Here is a 17,349-nt window from a genome sequence, read left to right as displayed (position 1 = left end):
CAGGCGTGCAGGCCGGTTCAGCACCGCGGACAGCGCGGGGGGGGGGGGGGGGTGGGGTGTTGGGGGGTGTTTCCCCGTCCCGGGTGTGGCCGCCCCTCCCCCCCCCGAGCACCTGGGGTCCCTGGGGGCGGGGCCAGGCGGGGCGCGGCTGCGGGGCGGGGCCAGGCGGGGCGGGGCCGGAGGGGCGGGGCCACGCGATGGCGCCGGGCGGCTGAGGGGGGGCCGGGGGCGGCGGGACCGGGACCCCCCCGCGCCATGGACGAGGCGGGAGCGACGCGGCGGCGGCGGCTGCAGGTCCGGGGGGGCCGGGACGGGGGGGCCGGGACGGGGGCGTCGGGACCGGGGGGTCGGGCCGGGGCCCCCCCAGCGCTGCGGGTGGGGCCGTTGGGGTCCGGGGGGTCCGGAGGGTCCGGCCCCCCCACTCCCCCCGTTTTGCAGAAGGAGCTGCCGCTGCCGCGGAAAAGCAGCAGGTGAGACCCCCCCCCCGCCCCCCATATCCCCAAACTGACCCCCCCCACACCGCCCCCCCCGCGCCCACAGCCCCCAACCCGCCCCCCGGCCCCGCCCCGCCCCGCCCCCCCCCGCCCATTGCAGCCGCTGCCGCCGCGTCCCCCCCCCCGGCAGCTGCAGAATGTTCCGCCGCAGCAAGAGGTACCGGGAACGCGCCCCCCGGAACCTTCATCGGCATCACCTTCATCTTCATCCCCCGCCCGGAACCTTCATCGGCATCATCTTCATCTTCATCCCACCCCCCGGATCCTTCATCATCATCACCTTCATCCCCCCCCCGCTGGAACCTTCATCAGCATCATCATCTTCATCATCCCCCCCGGCAGCATCTTCATCAGCATCCTCGTTCCCCCCCCATCATCCTCATCAGCAGCAGCATCCCCCCCCCCCCGGCGGCATCTTCATCAGCATCATTATCACCATCACCCCCACCATCCTCATCCTCATCCTCATCCTCATCCTCACCCCCCCCATCCGCAGCATCCCCCCATCATCCGCACGGGGGGGCCGATCATCCTCATCCTCATCCTCGCCACCTTTGTCGTCCCCCCCCCATCATCATCCTCATCTCCATCCCCCTCCCCCCCCCGGCGCCTTTGGGTGTCGGGGCCTCGTTGGGGCGCGCGCGGGGAGAGGGGACGGGGGGGAGGGGCCGGGGGGGTTCCGCCCCTCCCCCACGGCCCCCGCCCCTCCCCCCCCAGCTGCCGCGCGAACCGGAAGAGCCTGATCCTGAGCAGCACCTCCCCCACCCTCCCGCGCCCGCACTCGCCGCTGCCGGGACACATCGGTGAGACCCCAAAACACCCCAAAACCACCCCGAAACACCCCAAAACCACCCAAAAACACCCCAAAACCACCCTGAAACACCCCAAAACCACCCCAAACCACCCCGAAACACCCCAAAATCACCCCAAAACACCCGAAAACCACCCCCAGAACCCCCGGGACACATCGGTGAGACCCCAAAAACACCCAAAACACCCCAAAACCACCCCAAAACCACCCCAAAACAGCCCAAAACCACCCCGAAACACCCCAAAACCACCCCGAAACACCCCATAACCACCCAAAAACACCCCAAAACCACCCAAAACCAACCACCCCGAAACACCCCAAAACACCCCGAAACCACCCCCAAAACCCCCGGGACACATCGGTGAGACCCCAAAAACACCCAAAACCACCCCAAAAACACCCAACCCCCTCCCCAAACCCCCCGCGGGGTCACTTGCGTCCTTTGGCCCCGCCCCCCGCTGTGGGCGGGGCCTGTCGGGGCGGGCGGCGCTGACGTCACCGCCGTGTCCCCCCAGGGAACAGCCCCCTGGACAGTCCCCGCAACTTCTCCCCAGCAACCCCGCGCATTTCTCCTTCTCCTCGCGCCGGTGAGCGGACCCCGGCGTCCGGGAGGGACCAGGCGTCCAGGAGGGACCCAGGCCTTTGGGAGGGACCCAGGCGTTCGGGAGGGACCCAGGTGTTTGGGAGGGACCAGGCGTCCGGGAGGGACCCAAGTGTTTGGGGCAGGGGAGGACCCAGGCATCCGGAGGGACCCAGGTGTCCGGGAGGGACCCAGGTGTTCGGGAGGGACCCAAGTGTTTGGGGCGGGGGAGGACCCAGGCATTTGGGAGGGACCCAGTCGTTCCGGAGGGACCCAGGCGTCCGGGAGGGACCCAGGCGTTTGGAAGGGACCCAGGCGTCCGGAGGGACCCCGGCATCCGGAGGACCAGGCGTCCAGGAGGGACCCAGGCCTTTGGGAGGGACCCAGGCGTTCGGGAAGGACCCAGGTGTTTGGGAGGGACCCAGGCGTCCGGGAGGGACCCAAGTGTCCGGGGGAACTTGGGCCTTTGGGAAGGGACGCAGGTGTTTGGCAGGGACCCAGGCGTCCGGGGGGCGGCGGGGGGGCTCTCCCGGACGCCTGGGTCCCTGACCCCCCAGGCCCGATGGGCGCCGCTGGTCTCTGGCTTCGCTCCCGTCCTCCGGTTATGGCACCAACACCCCCAGCTCCACCGTGTCGGTGAGTGGGGACACGCGGGGACACCCCGTGGGAGGGGACACATGGGACGCTCGTCCCAGGTGGACACGGGTCCCCATGGGGTGTCCGGGGGTCCTGGGGTGCACGGGGGGACCTGTGGGGGCCTGGGGAGGTGGCGTGGGGCGCAGCGTGGGTGACACTGATGGCACAGTTGGTGACACTGGTGACATGGGTTGCGGTTCTCATGCTCATCGCAGGAGTGGCTGCGCTGGGGGGTGATATGGGGGGTGGCACTGGTGACACTGTTGGTGACACTGTTGGTGACATTGTTGGTGACACTGTTGGTGACACTGTTGGTGACCCTGTTGGTGACACTGGTGACACGTGACCCGTGCCGCCCGCAGTCCTCGTGCTCGTCGCAGGAGGCTGCACCGGGGGTGTCACTTGGGGTGTCACGGGGGGTGTCACTTGGGGTGTCACGGGGGGTGTCACGGGGGGTGTCCGGGGGGGTGTCACGGGGGGTGTCACGGGGGGTGTCCGGGGGTGTCACGGGGGGTGTCACGGGGGGTGTCCGGGGGGTGTCACGGGGGGTGTCACGGGGGGTGTCCGGGGGGGGTCCGGGGGTGTCACAGGGGGTGTCCGGGGGGTGTCCGGGGGGTGTCCGGGGGGGTGTCCGGGGGGTGTTCGGGGGGGTCCGGGGGGTGTCACGGGGGTGTCACAGGGGGTGTCCGGGGGGGGTCCGGGGGGTGTCACAGGTGGGTGTCCGGGGGGTGTCCGGGGGGTGTCCGGGGGGTGTCCGGGGGTGTTCGGGGGGGGTCCGGGGGTGTCACGGGGGGTGTCACAGGGGGTGTCCGGGGGGTGTCCGGGGGGTGTCCGGGGGTGTCCGGGGGGTGTTCGGGGGGGGGTCCGGGGGGTGTCACGGGGGGTGTCACAGGGGGTGTCCGGGGGGTGTCCGGGGGGCCCGGGGGGGGTCGCGGGTGACACGTGACCCGTGCCGCCCGCAGTCCTCGTGCTCGTCGCAGGAGCGGCTGCACAGCTGCCCGCCCGCCCCACCCCCGAGGAGCTGCGCTTCCTGTCCCGCCACTTCGGCAGCTCCGACGGGCTCGCGCGGGACGGGGGCGGGGCCCGGGGGGGGGCGGGGCCGCGGCCCAGGTCCCGCAGCCTCAGGTGGGGTCACGGGGGGTCACGGGGGGACTGGGGGTCACCATGGGGGTGGGGGACACAGGGTCAGAGGGGGGACATGGGGTGGGGGGTCATGGGGGTCACAGGGGGACTTGGGGCTGCTGGGGAGAGGACACGGGGCTTTGGGGACATTGTGGGGTTACTATGGGGGAGGGGGACGTGGGGTCATGGGGGGACATGGGGAGCGGGGTCATGGGGGGCACAAAAGGAGTCAGGGTCACTATGGGGGTGGGGACACTGGGGACGGTGGGGACACTGGGGGCTGTTGCAGGGACACTGGGGACACTGGGGTCAGCTGGGGACACTGGGGCCGGTGTTGTGGGGCCGGTTGGGGACACTGGGGGCCGGTTGGGACACCGGGGCCGGCTGGGGACACTGGGGCCGGTTGTGGGGACACCGGGGCCGGTTGGGGACACCGGGGCCGGTTGGGGGACACCGGGGCCGGCTGTGCCCCCAGCCCCGGCCGGTCGCCCTCGTCCCACGACAATGAGATGGTGCTGATGAACCACGTGTACCGGGAGCGGCTGCCCAAGGTGGGGGGGGCGGGGGGAACAGTGCAGGGGGTGGCGCTGGGGTGACGGGGTGGGGGGGTCCCGGGGGGTCCCAGGGGTCCTGGGGAGTTCCCGGGGGTTCCTGGGGGGTCCTGGGGCTCCCCGGCGGGTGATGAGGTCCCGGGGGTCCTTGGGGGTTCCTGGGGGGGTTCCCAGGGGGTCCCTGGGGGTGATGGGTCCTGGGGGTTCATGGCGGGGTTCCTGGGGGCTCCCTGGGGGGTGACAGTTCCCAGGGGGTCCCAGGGGGTCCCGGGTCCCTTGGGGGGTTCCCGGGGGGTCCCTGGGGGTGACAGTTCCCGGGGGTCCCTGGGGGGGTTCCTGGGGGGTCCCAGGGGTTGACGGGTCCCTGGGGGGGGTCCCGGGGGGGTCCCGGGGGGGTGACGGGTCCCCGTCCCGTCCCGCAGGCCGCGGCGCAGATGCCAGGAGCGCCTGGAGGACTTTGTGCGGGGCTGCGGGCCCGGGGGGGCGCCCCTGCCCGACGGGGCGCTGAGCTTCATCCAGCACCAGCTGGTGGAGCTGGCGCGCGACTGCCTGGCCAAGGCGCGGCACGGGCTGCTCAGCGCCGGCTACTTTTCTTACCAGCTGCAGGAGAACATGGAGCGGCTGCTGCAGGACGTGAGCGGGCACGGGGGCAACACGGGGGCAACGGAACCCAATGGGGGGCAACAGAACCCAATGGGGGGCAACAGAACCCAACACGGGGCAATGGAACCCAATGGGGATCAATGGGGGCCAATGGAACCCAACGGGGGGCAACGGAGACCAATGGGGGTCAATGGATCCCAATGGGGATCAATGGGGGCCAATGGAACCCAACGGGGGGCAATGGAACCCAGTAGGGGTCAATGGAGTCCAGTGGGGGTCAATGGAACTCAATGGGGACCAATGGGGGTCAACGGAGACCAATGGGGGTCAACGGGGGCCAATAGAACCCAGTGGGGGTCAACAGGGACCAATGGGGGTCAATGGAGCCCAATAGGGGTCAATGGAGCCCAATGGGGGTCAATGGAGTTCCAGTGGGGGTCAATGGAACCCAAGGGGGGTCAACGGAGACCAAGGGGGTTCAATGGAACCCAAGTGGGGTCAACGGAGACCAAGGGGGTTCAATGGAACCCAAGTGGGGTCAACGGAGCCCAATGGGGGTCAACGGAGACCAATGGGGGCCATGGAACCCAAGGGGGGTCAATGGAACCCAATGGAGGTCAGTGGAACCCAACAGGGATCAATGGGGGTCAATTGGTGTCAACAGAGACCAATGGGGGTTCAGTGGGGTCCAATGGGACCCAATGGGGGTCAACAGAGAACAATGGGGGTCAATGGGACCCAACGAGGATGAATGGGACCCAGTAAGACCTAATGGGACCCAGTGGGGACCAATGGGGGTCAGCGGGACCCAACGGGGACCAATGGTGGCCAACGGGGACCAATGGTGGCCAACGGGGACCAATGGTGGCCAACGCTGACCAGTGGGACCTGAGGGGCCCCAGATGGGCCCAAGAGCAGCCGGCAGAGCCCAACTCAGACCCGGCGGCACCCAACGGGGACCGGGGGGCCCCCGTGACCTTGTGACCCCCGTGACCCCCCGCGTCCCCCATGTCCCCAGGCGTACGAGCGCTCGAGTCCGAGGACTTGGCCTTCATCACGCAGCTGGTGAAGCGGCTCCTCATCATCATCTCCCGCCCCGCGCGGCTGCTCGAGTGCCTGGTGAGACCCGGGACCCCCGGGACCCCCCCACCCACTGACCCCCCACCCATTGAACCCCCTGGGACCCCCACCCACTGACCCCCCCACCCATTGAAATCCCCCGGGACCCCCCACCCACTGACCCCCCACCCCACTGACCCCCCCGGGACCCCCACCCACTGACTCCCCCACCCACTGACCCCCCACTGACCCCCCCATCCACTGACCCCCCCACCCACTGACCCCCCTGGGACCCCCACCCCACTGACCCCCCACCCATTGACCCCCCCCAGGACCTCCCACCCACTGACCCCCTCACCCACTGACCCCCCACTGACCCCCCCATCCACTGACCCCCCCCACCCACTGGCCCCCCCAGGAACCCCCTGGGACCCCCTGCCCACTGACACCCTGGGACCCCCCGGGACCCCTCCTGGACCCCTCACCCACTGACCCCCCCCACCCACTGACCCCCCCGGGACCCCTGGAACCCTCAGGACCCCTCACCCACTGACCCACTGGGATCCCCGGATCCCCCCCCGGGACCCCCTTGGACCCACCGAGACCCCCCACCCACCAACCCCCCTGGGACCCCCGCTGGGGGGTTGTCCCTCTGCCCACATCCATTGCACACTGACGTGTCCCTTGCACGCTGACGTGTCCCTTGCACATGTGTCCCTTGCACGCTGACGTGTCCCTTGCACGCTGACGTGTGCAGGAGCTGGACCCGGCCGAGCTGCACCAGGCGCAGAGCGCGGAGCCCCCCGGCGCGGGGGGGGCTGCGGGGGGACGTCCCGCGGTACCTGACGGGGCAGCTGGGGCTGCGGGGGCTCCCGGTGAGTGCGCGGGTGTGTGACCCCCCGAAGTGCGCAAACCCCCCCAAGTGTGCAAACCCCCCGAGTGCGCAAACCCCCCCGAGTGAGTGTGCAAACCCCCCCGAGTGCGCAAAACCCCCCGAGTGCGCAAACCCCCCCCGAGTGCGCAAACCCCCCGAGTGAGTGCGCAAACCCCCCGAGTGCGCAAACCCCCCGGGTGTGCAAACCTCCCCCGAGTGTGCAAACCCCCCGAGTGTGCAAACCCCCCCCGAGTGTGCAAACCCCCCGAGTGCGCAAACCCCCCGAAGTGCGCAAACCCCCCGAGTGCGCAAACCCCCCGAATGTGCAAACCCCCCCGAGTGCGCAAACCCCCCCGAGTGTGCAAACCCCCCCGAGTGTGCAAACCCCCCCGAGTGCGCAAACCCCCCGAGTGAGTGTGCAAACCCCCCGAGTGTGCAAACCCCCCGAGTGAGTGTGCAAACCCCCCGAGTGCGCAAACCCCCCGAGTGCGCAAACCCCCGTGAGTGCGCGTGTGTGCGACCCCCGTGAGTGCACACGCATGTGGGCGCACAGGGCGTGTGGGGTGTCACGTGCAGGGGTGCACACGTGTCCCCACGCGTGTCGCGTGTCCCCTGTCCCCACGCATGTTCCGTGTCCCGTGTCCCCATGCGTGTCCTGTGTCCTGTGTCCCCTGTCCCCACGCGTGTCCCGTGTCCCCATGCATGTCCTGTGTCCTGTGTCCCGTGTCCCCACGCATGTCCCGTGTCCCGTGTCCCCACGCACGTCCCGTGTCCCGTGTCCCCACGCGTGTCCCGTGTCCCCACACTTGTCCCGTGTCCCCATGCGTGTCCCGTGTCCTGTGTCCTGTGTCCCCACGCGTGTCGCATGTCCCCTGTCCCCACGCATGTCCTGTGTCCCGTGTCCCCACGCTGTCCCGTGTCCCCACGCGTGTCCTGTGTCCCCACACTGTCCCCGTGTCCCCATGCGTGTCCTGTGTCCCCACGCGTGTCCCGTGTCCCCACGCTGTCCCCGTGTCCCGTGTCCCCACGCTTGTCCCGTGTCCCCACGCTGTCCCCGTGTCCACATGCGTGTCCCGTGTCCCCACGCTGTCCCCGTGTCCCGTGTCCCCACGCGTGTCCCGTGTCCCCACGCGTGTCCCGTGTCCCAGAGGTGCTGCAGCGCGAGGATCCCGACAGCGGCGGCAGCAACACCCCCGAGGAGGCGGCCGAGGTGGGTCCGGGGGGCGGGTCCCCCATGTCCCCCCATGACGTCCCCATGACATCCCCATGACGTCCCCATGACGTCCCTGTGACGTCCCCATGTCCCGGTGACGTCCCGGTGATGTCCCCGTGTCCCCGTGTCCCCCAGGGCCGCGGTCTCGTCCCCCCCAGACCCAAGAAGCCTCCGGGCGAGAGCGACTTCGAAACCATCAAACTGATCAGCAACGGGGCCTACGGGTGAGGGGGAGGGGCGGGGGTCCCGGTGTCCCCGGTGTCCCCGGTGTCCCCACGTGTCCCCGGGTGTCCCCAGGATACCTGTTCAGTGACCCACCAGGTGTCCCCAGGGTCCCGTTTCGCCCCCTCCGGGTGTCCCCAGGCCGTGCTGGGCGTCCCTGGGGTGTCCCCATGGTGTCCCCATGCTGTCCCCACGCTGTCCCCACGCTGTCCCCTCGTGTCCCCAGGGCCGTGTACCTGGTGCGGCACGTGGCCACGCGGCAGCGCTGGGGTGTCCCCGGGGTGTCCCCACGCTGTCCCCACGCTGTCCCCTCGTGTCCCCAGGGCCGTGTACCTGGTGCGGCACGTGGCCACGCGGCAGCGCTTCGCCATGAAGAAGATCAACAAGCAGAACCTGCTGCTGCGGAACCAGGTGGAGCAGGCGTTCGTGGAGCGCGACATCCTCACGTTCGCCGAGAACCCCTTCGTGGTCGGGCTCTTCTGCTCCTTCCAGACGCGCCGGCACCTCTGCATGGTCATGGAGTACGTGGAAGGTGCGGCGGGGCCGTGGGGGGCGATGGGGGCGATGGGGGCCATGGGGACCCCGTGTGTGTCCCCATGATCTCCCCTGTCTCCCCATGTCCTCCTTGGTGTGTGTCCCCGTGTCCCCCGGTGTCCCCGTGTCCCCCGGTGTCCCCCGGTGTCCCCGTGTCCCCTGGTGTCTCCATGTCCCCGTGTCCCCCGGTGTCCTCATGTCCCCCCGTGTCCCCCCGTGTCCCCATATCCCCCCATGTCCCCGTGTCCCCCGGTGTCCCCATGTCCCCCCGGTGTCCCCGTGTCCCCCGGTGTCTCCATGTCCCCGTGTCCCCCGGTGTCCTCATGTCCCCCCGTGTCCCCCCGTGTCCCCATATCCCCCCATGTCCCCGTGTCCCCCGGTGTCCCCATGTCCCCGTGTCCCGTGCCCGCAGGCGGGGACTGCGCGACGCTGCTCAAGCACATCGGGGCGCTGCCGCTGGAGCTCGCCCGGCTCTACTTTGCCGAGACCGTCCTGGCGCTGGAGTATCTGCACAACTACGGCATCGTGCACCGCGACCTCAAGCCCGACAAGTACGGCACCGGACGCCGGGGTCCCTCCCGGATGCCGGGGTCCCTCCCAGACAGCTGGGTCCCTCCCGGACACCTGGGTCCCTCCCGGACGCCGGGGTCCCTCCCGGATGCCGGGGTCCCTCCCAGACAGCTGGGTCCCTCCCGGACACCTGGGTCCCTCCCGGACGCCTGGGTCCCTCCCTCCGCAGCCTCCTGATCACGTCCCTGGGCCACGTGAAGCTGACGGATTTCGGGCTCTCCAAGATGGGGCTGATGAGCTTGACCACGAACCTGTACGAGGGGCACCTGGAGAAGGACGCGCGCGAGTTCCGCGACAAGCAGGTGGGCGGGGCCGGGGCCGGGGCCGGGGGCGGGGCCGAGGGGTGGGGCCGAGGGGTGGGGCCGGGGGTGTTTGGGCGGGGCAGGGGGGCAGGGCTGGGGGTGTTTGGGCGGGGCTGGGTGGGCGGGGCCGGGTGTGTCCAGGTGTGTCCGTGTCCGTCCATGTGTGTCCATTGTGTCTGTGTGTCCCGGTGTGTCCGTGTGTCCATGTCGTGCTGCCCCCGCAGGTGTGTTTGGGTGTGTCTGTGTGTCCGTGTGTCCACGTGTCCGTGTGTCACAACCCCAGTGGCAGGTGTGCGGCACCCCCCAGTACATCACCCCCGAGGTGTGTCCGTGTGTCCGTCAGCGTGTCCGTGTGTCTGTCCGTGTGTCCGCAGGTGTGCGGCACGCCCGAGTACATCGCCCCCGAGGTGTGTCCGTGTGTCTGTCTGTGTGTCCGTCAGCGTGTCCGTGTGTCTGTCCGTGTGTCCGCAGGTGTGCGGCACGCCCGAGTACATCGCCCCCGAGGTGATCCTGCGCCAGGGCTACGGGAAGCCCGTGGACTGGTGGGCCATGGGCGTCGTGCTCTTCGAGTTCCTGGTCGGCTGCGTCCCCTTCTTCGGGGACACCCCCGAGGAGCTGTTCGGGCAGGTCATCTCGGGTAGGACAGACAGACGGACACGGGGGCGTCTCGGGTAGGACAGACGGACGGACATGGGGGGGTCATCTCAGGTCGGGGACTCGGGGACGGTGTGATGGGGACACGGGGGATTGGGGGAAACTTGGGGGGATTTGGGGGTTCGGGTGACCCCTGGCAGGGGACACAGGACGCGGGGGTGTCGGCAGCCGTGACCCTATGCTCACGTGTGCCCGTGTCCGTGTGTCCCCGTGTCCCCGTGTCCCCGTGTCTGTGTGTCCCCGTGTCCGTGTGTCCCCGTGTCTGTGTGTCCCTGTGTCCCCGTGTCCGTGTGTCCCCGTGTCCGTGTGTCCCCATGTCCGTGTGTCCCCGTGTCCGTGTGTCCCCGTGTCCCCGTGTCCCCGTGTCCCCGTGTCCCCGTGTCCGTGTGTCCCCGTGTCCGTGTGTCCCCATGTCCGTGTGTCCCCGTGTCCCCGTGTCCCCGTGTCCGTGTGTCCCCGTGTCCGTGTGTCCCCATGTCCGTGTGTCCCCGTGTCCCCGTGTCCGTGTGTCCCCGTGTCCGTGTGTCCCCATGTCCGTGTGTCCCCGTGTCCGTGTGTCCCCATGTCCGTGTGTCCCCGTGTCCCCGTGTCCCCGTGTCCCCGTGTCCGTGTGTCCCCGTGTCCGTGTGTCCGTGTGTCCCCGTGTCCGTGTGTCCCTGTGTCCCCGTGTCCGTGTGTCCGTGTGTCCCCGTGTCCCCATGTCCGTGTGTCCGTGTGTCCCTGTGTCCCTGTGTCCCCGTGTCCGTGTGTCCCCGTGTCCGTGTGTCCGTGTGTCCGTGTGTCCGTGTGTCCGTGTGTCCCCATGTCCGTGTTCCTGTGTCCCCGTGTCCGTGTGTCCCCGTGTCTGTGTGTCCGTGTGTCCGTGTGTCCGTGTGTCCCCGTGTCCGTGTGTCCAGACGAGATCCTGTGGCCCGAGGGGGAGGAGTCGCTGCCCCCTGAGGCGCAAAACCTGATTGGCCGCCTCCTGCAGCCTGACCCGCTGCGGCGCCTGGGAGCGGGTGAGACCTTGACCCCTGACCCCTGACCCCTGACCCCGACCCGCTGTGGCACCTGGGGGTGGGTGAGACGCTGACCTGGCCTTGACCCCCCGACCCTGCTGACCCTGACCCCTGACCCACTGCGGCGCCTGGGGGAGGGTGAGGCCCTGACCTGACCTTGACCCCGCTGACCCCGCTGACCCCGCCCCGGCCTTGCCCGGCAGGGGGCGCGCAGGAGGTCAAGGTTCACGCGTTCTTCGCGGGGCTGGACTGGACGGGGCTGCTGCGCCAAAAAGCCGAATTCGTGCCGCACTTGGAGTCGGAGGAGGACACGAGCTACTTCGACAGTGAGGACCCCGTGACCCCTGACCCCCCGTGACCCCCCGTGACCCCCGTGACCCCCGTGACCCCTGACCCCGTGTCCCAGCGCGCTCCGAGCGCTTCCCGCACGCCGCCTCCTACGAGGACGAGGACACGGCGGAGGACGAGCCCGTGGAGATCCGGCAGTTCTCGTCCTGCTCGCCGCGGTTCAGCAAGGTGGGACGGGGGGACGGGGGGGACGGGGGGACGGGGGGATGGGGGGATGGGGGGATGGGGGGGATGGGGGGACACGGGGGATGGGGGGACGGGGGGACGGGGGGGACACGGGGGATGGGGGGATGGGGGGACACGGGGGGACAGGGGACGTGGGGGACAGTGGGTGTGGGGACATGGGGGGACAGGACCTCGTGTGCACCCCCATGACCCCTCATGTGACCCCATGTGTGCAAACCCTCACATGACCCCCGTGCACCCCCCATGCCCCCCGTGCACCCCGTGCCCCCCGTGCACCCCCCATGCCCCCCCATGCCCCCCGTGCCCCCCCGTGCACCCCGTGCCCCCCGTGCCCCCCGTGCACCCCCCATGCCCCCCCATGCCCCCCGTGCCCCCCCGTGCCCCCCGTGCCCCCCCCGTGCCCCCCGTGCCCCCCGTGCCCCCCGTGCACCCCCCATGCCCCCCCATGCCCCCCGTGCCCCCCGTGCCCCCCGTGCGCCCCCCGTGCCCCCCGTGCCCCCCGTGCACCCCCCGTGCCCGCCGTGCCCCCCGTGCACCCCCCGTGCACCCCGTGCCCCCCGTGCACCCCCCGTGCCCCCCGTGCCCCCCGTGCCCCCCGTGCCCCCCCCATGCCCCCCCATGCCCCCCGTGCCCCCCGTGCCCCCCGTGCGCCCCCCGTGCCCCCCGTGCCCCCCGTGCACCCCCCGTGCCCCCCCGTGCCCCCCGTGCCCCCCGTGCCCCCCGTGCACCCCCCGTGCCCCCCGTGCCCCCCGTGCCCCCCGTGCCCCCCGTGCACCCCCCGTGCCCCCCGTGCCCGCCATGCCCCCCGTGCACCCCCCGTGCCCCCCATGCCCCCCGTGCACCCCCCGTGCCCCCCGTGCCCGCCATGCCCCCCGTGCACCCCCCATGCCCCCCGTGCACCCCCCGTGCCCCCCGTGCCCCCCGTGCACCCCGTGCCCGCCGTGCCGCAGGTGTACAGCAGCCTGGAGCAGCTCTCGCAGGAGCCCAAGGGGACAAAGGGGCGACACGACGGCCGCGACCGGGACCGGGACCGTGACCGGGACCGCGACCGGGACCGCGACCGCGACCGCGACCGGGACCGTGACCGGGACCGCGGCTGGCGCGGGGGGTCACCCGAGCTGTGAGTGGGGGACGGGGGGGGACACGGGGGGGACACGGGGGGGACACGGGGGGGACACCAGGGGCTGCGGGGACACAGGATGGACATGGGGGGGACATGGGGGACATGGGGGGGACATGGGGGGGGCCCAGGGGGGACACAGAGAGTCAGAGGGGGACACTGGGGGTCACGGGGGGGTCACGGGGGGTCACATGGGGACACGGGGGTTGTTGTGCTCAGCCCCCCCGTGTCCCGCAGGAGGCGCCCGGCGGCCGAGGGGGGGGAGGCGGGGGGGGACAGCAGCTCCTCCCCTCCCCCCCCGGGCCCCCGGCGCCGCTTCTCAGCGCTGCTGGACCCGGGACCCCTCCCCCGCCCCGCGGCCCCCCCGAGAGGGACCCCCCGACGGGCACGAGGAGCCAGGTCAGCGCCGGACGCCTGGGTCCCCTGTGGGGGGGTGGGGGGTTCCCGGATGCCTGGGTCCCCTGTGGGGGGTGGGGGGTTTCCGGATGCCTGGGTCCCCTCCTGGGGGGTGGGGGGTTCCCGGATGCCTGGGTCCCCTGCTGGGGGGTGGGGGGTCCCTGGGGATTCCCGGACGCCTGGGTCCCCACCGTCCGGTGTCCCCCCAGGGGACCGCGCCCCCCCCCGGGCCGAGCTGGGGCTGCGGCGGCCGCGCCCCCCGGGGGTGGCCCCTCCCGAGGGGGGGGGCGGGGACAAGCGCAGCCCCCGCGGCCCCGGGAAAGTCACCAAATCGGCATCGGCGACGGCGCTTTCGGTCACGATCCCCAGCGGTGGGTGCACCCGGGACCCCAACCCCCGGACCCCCAAACCCCCCGGGACCCCCCCGGGACGCCCCCGGGACCCCCAGTCCCCAACCTCCCCCGGGTCCCCCCGCCCCTTGGTGCTGCCGGACACCTGGGTCCCCAAGGGTGGGGGAGGGGCTGGCTGCGGGGTCAGGGGTCCGAGGTCTCGGTGCCACGGGGGTCAGGGGTTGGAGGTTGCGGTGCCATGGAGGGGTCGGGGTCGGAGGTCGTGGTGCTGTGGGGGGTCAGGGGTCAGAGGTCACAGTGCCATGGGGGGGTCTGGGTCGGAGGTCACGGTACTATGGGGGTTCAGGGGTCGGAGGTTGTGGTGCTGTGTGGGGTCAGGGGTCGGAGGTCGTGGTGCCGTGGGGGGGTCAGGAGTCAGGGGTCAGAGGTCGCGGTGCCGTGGGGGGTCAGGGGTCAGGGGTGGGAGGTCGCGGTGCCGTGGGGGGTCAGGGGTCGGAGGTCGCGGTGCCGTGGGGGGTCAGGGGTCAGGGGTGGGAGGTCGCGGTTCTGTGTGGGGTCAGGGGTGGGAGGTCGCGGTGCCGTGGGGGGTCAGGGGTCGGAGGTCGCGGTGCCGTGGGGGGTCAGGGGTCGGAGGTCGCGGTGCCAAGGGGCGGCGCAGAGGCGCCCGGCTCGTCCCCGCTGGGCAGCCCCATGTCCCCGCGCTCCGTGTCCTCGGACCCGTCGTCCCGCGACTCGTCCCCGGGCCGGGAGCTCGCCCCCCCCGCCGTGGCCGCCCCCCCCCGCTCGCCCATCGCCATCCCGCGCCCCGGGCGGCGCTTCGGCTTCACGCTGCGCGCCATCCGCGTCTACATGGGCGACAGCGACCTGTACAGCGTGCAGCACATCGTCTGGGTACGGGGACACGGGGACACGGGGACACGGGGACACGGGGACAGTGGGGACATGGGGGGCGCTGGGGACAGTGGGGACAATGGGGGACAATGGGGACAGTGGGGACACTGGGGACAGTGGGGACAGTGGGGACAATTGGGGACAGCGACGTGTACAGCGTGCAGCACATCGTCTGGGTACGGGGACACGGGGACACGGGGACATGGGGACAAGGGGACAGTGGGGACAGTGGGGACAGTGGGGCCTTGGGGGCGCTGGGGACAGTGGGGACATGGGGGACAGTGGGGACAATGGGGGACAATGGGGACAGTGGGGACACTGGGGACATTTGGGACAGTGGGGACAGTGGGGACAATGGGGACACGGGGGACATGGGGACAGTGGGGACAGTGGGGAGAATTGGGGACAGCGACGTGTACAGCGTGCAGCACATCGTCTGGGTACGGGGACACGGGGGACACGGGGACACGGGGACATGGGGACAATGGGGACAGTGGGGACAGTGGGGACAGTGACGTACAGCGTGCAGCACATTGTCTGGATACTGACATGGGGACAATGGGGACACTGAGGACAATGGGCACAGTGGGGACAATGGGGACAAGGGGGGGGTGTACAGAGCTGTGGGGGTGGGGCCATGGCGTATTGTGTTCCCACGGTGCATTGTGGGAGTTCCCGCGGTGCATTGTGGTCCGGCAGCACGTGGAGGAGGGAGGCCCCGCCCAGGAGGCGGGGCTCTGTGCCGGTGACCTCATCACCCACGTGAACGGGGAGCCCGTGCACGGGCTGGTGCACACGGAGGTGGTGGAGCTGATCCTCAAGGTCAGGGGTCATCGGGGGTCACTGGGGCTGAGAGGTTGTTCCGAGGTCACGGGGGGTCAAGGCCAAGTTGGGAGTCACAGTGTGGGGGATGGGTCACCGGGAGGGGGCAGGTGCTGGTGGGGGGTGGGGCGAGGTGTGGCAGGGCGTGGCGCCGTGGGCGTGGCAGAGCAGGGTGTGGTGTGGAGGGCGTGGCAAGGCAGGGCGTGGTGCCGTGGGCGTGGCAGAACAGGGTGTGGTGCGGTGGGTGTGGCAGAGCAGGGCGTGGCACGCTGGGTGTGACGCAGTGGGCGTGGCACAGCAGGGAGCGGCGCGGTGGGCGTGGCACAGCAGGGCGCGGCGCGGTGGGCATGGCAAGGCAGGGTGTGGCGCCGTGGGCGTGGCAGAGCAGGGCGTGGTGTGGAGGGTGTGGCAGAGCAGGGTGTGGTGCGGTGGGTGTGGCAGAGCAGGGCGTGGCACAGCAGGGTGTGACACGCTGGGTGTGGCGCGGTGGGCGTGGCAGAGCCGGGCGTGGCGCGGTGGGCGTGTCCTGACGCCCCGCCCCGCAGAGCGGCTCCAAGGTGCTGGTGACCACGACGCCCCTGGAGAACACGTCGATCCGCCTGGGCCCCGCCCGCCGCCGCAGCGCGCGCCCCCGCATGGCCCGGAGGAACCGGCGCGCGGGCAGCGGGGGCGGCCCCGAGAGGTGGGGGCGGGGCCGGGCGGGGCGGGGCCAGGAGGGGCGGGGCCGGGCGGGGCGGGGCCGGCGGGGCGGAGCTGACGCCCTCCACCGGCAGGCGGCGCAGCGCGCTGTTCCGCCACCTGGCCCGCCAGGCGTCGCTGCTGCACACGAGCCGCTCGCTGACGTCACTGAGCCGCTCGCTCTCCTCGTCCGACAGTCTCCCCGCCTCCCCCACGCACGCGCGCGCGCGAGACCCCGCCCACCCGCCGCGCGCCAGCGAACCAGGTACCGGGCGGGGCCAAAGGAAAGGGGCGGGGCCAAGGAACGGGGCTGGTCAGCAGAAAGGGGCGGGAGCATATGAACGGGGCGGGGCCAAGAGAAAGGGGGCAGGAGGAGGTCAAGGTAACGGGCGGTGCCATGGCAACGGGGGGCGGGGCCACGGGAACGGGGCGGAGCGGGGTCAAGGTAACGGGCGGGGCCACGGGCGGGGCCATGGAAACGGAGGCGGGGCCATGGCAATGGGGCGGGGCCGGGAGGTCGCTGCGCAGCCGCATCCCCCGTGTCCCCCGTCCCCCGTGTCCCCCGTCCCCCGTGACCCCGTCCGCGCTCCCCGCGCTGACGCCCCCGCCCCGCAGGCCCGTCCCCGCCCAGCAGCTCCCCGGGCTCCAGCGCGCCCCCGTCCCCCGCCGGCCCGCACCTGCGCCCCAGCTCCCTGCAGGGCCTGAGCCCCAAGCTGCAGCGGCAGCACCGGGCGGCGCGCTGCAAGTCGGCCGGGAGCCTCCCGCTGTCCCCGCTGGCGCACACGCCGTCCCCGCCGGACCCGCACCCCCGCCGGGGCCCCCCCGAGCGCCCGCCGGGCCCGGGGGCGGCGCCCCGCAAGCCGGAGCTGCAGAGCCTGGCCGAGTGGGACGGGGAAGCGGCGGCCGAGGGGCCCCCCCCGGGCCCCCCCGCGGCGCACCCGGCCCGCCGCGCCGGGGGGGCCCCGCCCGCCCCCGCCGAGCCCCCCAAGGCGCTGAGCCCCGTGCAGGAGCACGAGCGGGGGGGCGCGGGGGGGCCCCCGGTGCCCATCGTGGTGGTGGCGCCCGGGGAGGGGGAGGGCGCGCCGGGGCCCCCCCGCACCTGCGGGCCCCCCCCCGCCCGCTGAGCGCCCCCGTTCGCCCCCCCGGTTGTAAATAGCGGGGGGACCCCCAGGCATGCGGGGGCCCCCCCGGACGCGAAGGGTTAATACTGTGACACCCCCCGTGTGACGTCACCACCCCCGTTCTCGCTATGCAAACGCCCCCCCAACCCCCCCCCCCGCCAGGGGACGGGGGGACGGGGGGGCCCCGGGGACCAATAAACGTCTGTACAGCGCC

General features: G+C 72.0%; 1 protein-coding gene across 1 annotated transcript; it reads left to right on the top strand.

The window, feature by feature from the left end:
• Positions 1-616: 616 nt before the first annotated feature.
• Positions 617-17,349, top strand: MAST1 (microtubule associated serine/threonine kinase 1). The gene is given in 30 exon segments (XM_065043791.1): positions 617-651; positions 1,212-1,297; positions 1,821-1,856; positions 1,859-1,892; positions 2,443-2,521; positions 3,484-3,511; positions 3,514-3,646; positions 4,119-4,194; positions 4,617-4,631; positions 4,633-4,827; positions 5,816-5,825; positions 5,828-5,916; positions 6,614-6,731; positions 7,261-7,940; positions 8,079-8,167; positions 8,489-8,697; positions 9,112-9,250; positions 9,439-9,571; positions 10,043-10,208; positions 11,122-11,223; positions 11,427-11,549; positions 11,630-11,739; positions 12,708-12,877; positions 13,115-13,302; positions 13,483-13,644; positions 14,282-14,514; positions 15,214-15,336; positions 15,882-16,018; positions 16,110-16,279; positions 16,630-17,349. Coding segments are annotated over 30 exon segments (4,362 nt in total). The 5' UTR covers positions 617-631; the 3' UTR covers positions 17,139-17,349.

The sequence above is a fragment of the Columba livia genome, chromosome 30 (genome assembly GCF_036013475.1).
Source record: "Columba livia isolate bColLiv1 breed racing homer chromosome 30, bColLiv1.pat.W.v2, whole genome shotgun sequence".
Taxonomy (NCBI): domain Eukaryota; kingdom Metazoa; phylum Chordata; class Aves; order Columbiformes; family Columbidae; genus Columba; species Columba livia.
The sequence above is the reverse complement of the archived record's forward strand: the minus strand, read 5'-3'. Positions and strand labels throughout refer to the sequence as shown.